This window comes from Primulina huaijiensis, chromosome 13, assembly GCF_012295235.1.
Source record: "Primulina huaijiensis isolate GDHJ02 chromosome 13, ASM1229523v2, whole genome shotgun sequence".
NCBI classification, from domain to species: domain Eukaryota; kingdom Viridiplantae; phylum Streptophyta; class Magnoliopsida; order Lamiales; family Gesneriaceae; genus Primulina; species Primulina huaijiensis.
In genome coordinates this window covers 19,498,948-19,504,978 of record NC_133318.1, presented here as the reverse complement: position 1 = coordinate 19,504,978, position 6,031 = coordinate 19,498,948, and the positions used below count along the sequence as shown (strand labels likewise).

General features: G+C 35.5%; 1 protein-coding gene across 1 annotated transcript; it reads right to left on the bottom strand.

Annotated features, from left to right (window-relative positions):
• Positions 1 to 617: 617 nt before the first annotated feature.
• On the bottom strand, positions 618 to 5,551 carry LOC140991434 (cell division control protein 48 homolog D). Its single transcript, XM_073461386.1, has 9 exons — positions 5,333 to 5,551; positions 5,073 to 5,238; positions 3,746 to 3,974; positions 2,841 to 3,607; positions 2,471 to 2,692; positions 2,312 to 2,383; positions 1,937 to 2,218; positions 1,493 to 1,852; positions 618 to 1,047 (listed from the first exon to the last, which is right to left on the bottom strand). Exons 1-9 carry the CDS (start codon positions 5,359 to 5,361, stop codon positions 757 to 759), a joined length of 2,418 nt encoding a protein of 805 aa, XP_073317487.1. The 5' UTR covers positions 5,362 to 5,551; the 3' UTR covers positions 618 to 756.
• Between the last annotated feature and the right edge of the window lie 480 nt (positions 5,552 to 6,031).

The window sequence follows — 6,031 nt, the reverse complement described above, 5'->3', positions numbered from 1 at the left end:
AAAAGAAATTGTAAAAACATGATCATCTGCATTATAAGAGTGTGTTTGGTTGGTGTGATTAAATAAGGATAGATGAATAATCACATACTTATCTAATGTTTGGTTAAAATTTTAAGATATATTAATAATCATTTTGACCCGGTTTAAGACCTAATTTTATGATTATTTATTTGATTATTAATCTAACAAATTAAGTAGGATAAGTTATTAACACACCACAAATTACATTTTTATCTTTTTATCTCTAATGAAAATAAATATTTATTAAATTCTAATTTATTGTGTTTAATGATTACCGTAATATTTTCAAATATATTTCTAATAAATATATTTAAATTAATTTTAATAAATGTAAATTATAATCATAAATATTTTAATTATATATCCAATTATTTTAAGAATATATATTTAATTAGCATTTGGGACATTTTGGTTATTACAATAAAATTTACAAAATTAATCCATCATTTTAAAATCATATCAAACTCCATGTTATTTATCTCACCATATTATTAACCCATATCTCCTATTTTTTAATCACTCTAATTATTAATCATTTACTTATCCTATCACATTTACCAAACGGAGCCTAAAAGTTTTAATTATGACACCAACAATTTAATAGAAGAGAAAACAATACATTATAAACTTTTAATAAGCATCAAATTGACAAGTTTCGAAAATTGAACTTAACAAACATACGATTCCCATTGTTCCAGACAAAACAAGATTTTGATTGAAACTCAAGAAGACAACCTAACTATAAAGATCATCTTCATCAGCTGCACCAGCGGAAGATGCAAAAGGATCCGATGCAGCAACACCGCTGCTATTCTCAGTAAACCGGAATTCAGTACCAAATCCTCTCGACTGCTGCAATGTCTGAGCAAATGACTGGTACTTGCGAATGTCAGCATCACTCACACTCCTCCGAGCATACTTCATTGATTCCTCAAAATGTGCTGCCTTTATTTCAGCCACCTCGTCTTCGACATCCTCCTCCATTGCCTCCGGATTCTCGCTTCTCCTCCTCTCTTTTTCAATATCCTAAAAAGGCAAACTCAAGATTCAGAATTCTGTATCTGACAAATATAAATTATTATATATCAAAAACCATAGCTGATTTAAAGGCCACAATACAAATCTTTTCAAATTTACATAGCGATCTGAACAGCATGTTTCAATCATTTGCCTACACTTGCAGTCAACACGGAACAGTAAGGGAAATTATTGTAGCCTGATAATCTCTTTCCCAACAATTGTTCCACCTTGTTACTCCTAGGAATCGAATACATGAACATTGATTTTAAATTAATAGTAAATATGTAACTCAAATTTTCTTAAAAGTGTACAAGCAGTTAATTTGCCACTTTGAATTGTTGGCACAACAGGAAAACATATGCAATTGTAGCAGCACATGGTTATAAAATTCGCTTAAAAGTAATAGAATGTCACACATATTGAGTATGCAAAGCAACTGGAAAAGACAAACCTTTTCAATGTTCTCTCTGATAGCGTATTTGCATGCACGTTGGCATATTTCTGTGATGTCGGCACCACTAAATCCTTGAGTGTACTTCGCAAGGGATCTTAAGTCCACATCTTTTGAAATAGGTGACTTTCTTAAGCACGCTTTGAAGATTTGGTGGCGTGAGTCCTCATCAGGAAGAGGGATGTAAATCAATTGATCAAGACGGCCAGGACGAAGCAGTGCAGGATCAATTATATCTGGCCTGTTGGTGGCGCCAATAATGAAAACCGTTTTCTTGGCATTCATACCATCCATTTCAGTAAGAAGTTGATTCAGTACTCGGTCAGCAGCACCACCAGCATCTCCTACACTACTTCCTCTCTGAAACAAAAAATAATCAATTGCGTGAGACATAAAAAGCATTCAGCATGGATACTGCAAATACACATTGAAAGTGAAAAGAACCTGAGTTGCAATTGAGTCCAATTCATCGAAAAATAGGACACAAGGAGCAGATTGACGAGCCTTGTCAAAGATTTCTCGAACATTGGCCTCACTCTCTCCAAACCACATTGTAAGCAATTCCGGACCCTTGACGCTGATAAAATTGGCCTGACATTCATTGGCAATGGCCTTGGCCAGCAAAGTCTTTCCACATCCAGGAGGTCCATAAAAAAGAACTCCCTTAGAAGGTGACATGCCAAACTTTTCAAACTTCTCAGGATGCTCCACCGGATATTGAACAGTCTGCGTTAAAGAATGAGTTATAACTTCCAGCATCGCAAAACATAGAACTAGAAATTCAACACAAAGGACATCAATATCTTGAAATACATATACCTCTTGGAGCTCACGCTTGACATTTTCAAGGCCCCCAATATCTTCCCAGTTAACATTAGGAACTTCAACCACCTACAACCCTCAATGGTGCATTAATTAAGATGTTGATCAAGATGAAAAATTCAACAAACAACAAGGTTCAATAGGAGTTACACATACTGTTTCACGTAGAGCCGAGGGATTGCTAGTTCCAAGAGCAGTCTCAAAATGTTCATTAGAAACAGCCATGGAATTCAGTATTTCTGCATCGATGGAATCGTCCTCCAAGTCAATCACGTCCATCTTCTCCCTGATGCATTGTAGGGCAGCTTCGGTGCATAGAGCAGCCAGGTCTGCACCAACATAGCCATGTGTGTTCTTGGAAATTTTTTCCAAATCAACCTGCAATATCATCAGAAATTAGATTGGCAGAACAAAATCCGCGATAAAGTAGCAAAAAATCGTCAAGATTTCAGATGATTGAGAACAAAAGCTTTGATAAGTACATATGTGTTAAATTCAATAAAAATATAGAAAAATTAAGCTTTACATCTTCAGCAAGCTTCATGTTCTTTGTGTGGATACGAAGTACTTCAAGACGCCCAACTTCATCAGGAACACCAATGTCTATTTCCCGATCAAATCTCCCGAACCTCCTCAGGGCAGGATCAATGCTATTGGGACGGTTTGTGGCACCAATTACGATAACATGGGCACGGGACTTGAGTCCATCCATCAACGTCAGGAGTTGGGATACTATCCTTCTCTCAACCTCTCCATGCGTTTTCTCTCTCTTGGGGGCGATTGAATCAATTTCATCAATAAATATGATGGATGGAGCATTCTTCTCAGCTTCCTCAAATGCCTTCCTTAGATTGCTTTCACTTTCTCCAGCCAATTTTGACATTATTTCCGGTCCGTTGATGCAAAAAAAGAAAGCACCAGTTTCATTGGCCACAGCTCGAGCTATTAAGGTCTTTCCAGATCCCGGAGGTCCATAAAGTAGTATTCCTTTTGGAGGCTTGACACCAATTGATTTAAAAAGCTGTGGGTGCCTAAGTGGCAGCTCAACCAACTCACGTATTTGAGCCATCTGTTTGCGAACACCGCCGACATCGTCATAGCCAACCTCATCCAGACGATCCTCATCCTCCCTTTTTACTGGCTCTCCCTCACAGAATATTTCAGTATCCGGGGCAACAACACAGTATTCTGAAGGATCAGTCTCAATGATCTTAAACTCTACGCTTCTCATCCCTCCCCTCACAAGAAACAGGTCGCCTTTCCTCACAGGTCGGTATGCTTCAAGGAAGTATGCTGCGTGCACGATAGGACAAGTTAGACATGCTAACCAGAAAAAATCATTAAAAAAAAAGATAACTTCTGAACTTAGATATTTTCTGGATTTATTTCACACGAGTGACAAGACCTAAATTAATTAAATTATGAACTTACGTTTCAGGTAAGCATCGAAAAGATTTCCTGTAACCCCTTCAATTGTATCGTCTACGGGAAGAATGTGGACTCGCTTCCCATATTTCACATCAGCGCATTGATGGACAGAAACCACATCTCCAAGTCTAACCCTGAGGTTGTTTCTTACAACCTTGTTCATCCGAATCTTGGGCTCATCGCAAGTATCATCAGCAAGGGCAATGCAAATTGTATCCTTTCTTTTCTTACCCTGTATCATAATTTTCACAAATAACTAGGAAATAACCTCTAAAATAACATATAAAATCGATGTGATATAACTAAACCATTGGATTCTTAAGATTCCAAGTGGCAGCAGGAAATGGTGAAATTAATTTATTGTAATAATATCTTAAGAACCAATTAAAACGCAACTACGCAAGTCACTCTGTAAATTACAAGACCAAAGAAAACAAAAGCAAATAAATCTAAGTTGCCCGTGGTATATGCAACAATTTGTAAAGTTGAGTGCAATCACAATTAATGCATTACCAATAGCTTTGGTGATTATGCCCGAAGCAATTTGTCAATACACAAGGTTGCAAAGATCTACCAGCCTGTATGAGAAACAGGTGTACCAGAACTACTTTTTGGTGATAAATGTCAAATTGCAGGTAAGAATTCCAAACTGTCAGACACTTGATAGTCAGTTGTTCCAAATTTCTATTTCATGAGTTACATGAGCTTTTACCAGTACCATGATATCTAATTTTTCCATTCAGCTTCCTTGACTGAACTCCATAAAAATACATATCAGCACCGCTATGAGGTGCAATAATAAAATTATATTCTTATTGAAACTATGTACATAAAAACCCAGATTTAACAAAAACCCACAAGAAAATTTGACTAGAAAACACGATCTCCGGCATTAACGGTGGACCACATGGCATGGCAGGCGTCCTTCTCCATTTTCAATTTATTCATAAACTTTAGTACTATATACATAAGAAATATAATTTCACCGCCTAAAATTTTCCAACTTTAGAGAACCCAAGTTTCTCCATTTGCTATAAAATCCTGGCTCCTGGCTCCATCACCCATGGAAGAACACTTCAATTATATCCAAAAAATAGCCATTATTAATCAACACCAAGAAATTTTGCTCTAAAGCCACTTAACAATATACAAAAGACAAATAGCAGAATCACAGAATACAGAACTTAGTCCAGCTACGACTCCCAAATTCAGAATCTCCTATTCTTGCCATTCACTCGAAAACTACGTAATTCAAGGACAACACAGAATAGGCAACAAAACCCACAAAACTATCCCAACAAAAATACTAACACGCGGAAAAAGGTAAAACCTTGATCAAGATAGTGTCTCCCCGAAAAAGCTGAAGTTTTTCCATAGTTTCAGGGTGAAGCGACACCACAGAGTTATCATCATTGATAGCCTCATCAACCACTAATCGATTCAGCGCCTTCTTCCTCTCCAGAATCGCTGTACTAAAATCCCTTTTTGTACCTTTTCTGTACAGGAAAACAAAATCCCACAAAAATTCAGTAAAACCCAGGAAAAAGAACAAGTATCAACAGAGATCTGAGAATGCATAGAAACGCTTACGAATCGGAGGATTCGGCTTGATTGCTCATGATGTTCTGAAACAACAATTCTCTGATGCAGGTGAGAGATTTATGGAAAATTGTGTTGGGGCAAGAGGATATCAATCAAATTTTATATGGAGTATTTCTTGTTGAAAAAGAAAAGGTAAAATAAAAATCGTTGCTTTGTGCCATTTTTTAACGGATGCTTTCTTCGTTGAGGCGGATTCGAATATTGGGGCCGTAAAATTAAATTACAATTTCAAAATTTTTGTTCTTAATATTTTATGCAGCCAAAACTTGAGAATTGAGGTTGTTTGTGTTCTAGAATGTACCTCAATCTTATATTAATTAATATTAATATGATATAAAAATATAGCCAAGATTCCCCATTTTGTTGGATTTTCTTTTATCAAAATGTCCACATATAGTAATGGATTTATGAGTTGAATTGATGTGCAACTCTTGGTTATCCACATCTAAGAAAATCCAAATATATATATCTATTATATCTATAAATATATGGTTTTATATGTGAATTTTTATTTGTCTCCTTATTAATTATTTGTTTTACATTAATTATTTATTTTAAGTGTGTCTTTTCATTCTTCTTATTCATATTTTAAATATATTTGATTTTTACTATTTAATTTTTTATGTCTACTCATGTGAATTTTCATTTGTCTCTTTATTAATTGTTTACTTTACATTAATTAATTAT

Coding starts and splice junctions, on each gene's coding strand:
- LOC140991434 (XM_073461386.1), bottom strand. CDS start 5,361: ATGAGCAATCAAGCCGAATCCTCCGATTC. Junction 3,975..5,072: donor GAGACACTATCTTGATCAAG/GTTTTACCTTTT, acceptor ATTATGATACAG/GGTAAGAAAAGAAAGGATAC. Junction 1,853..1,936: donor TGGACTCAATTGCAACTCAG/GTTCTTTTCACT, acceptor TTTTTGTTTCAG/AGAGGAAGTAGTGTAGGAGA.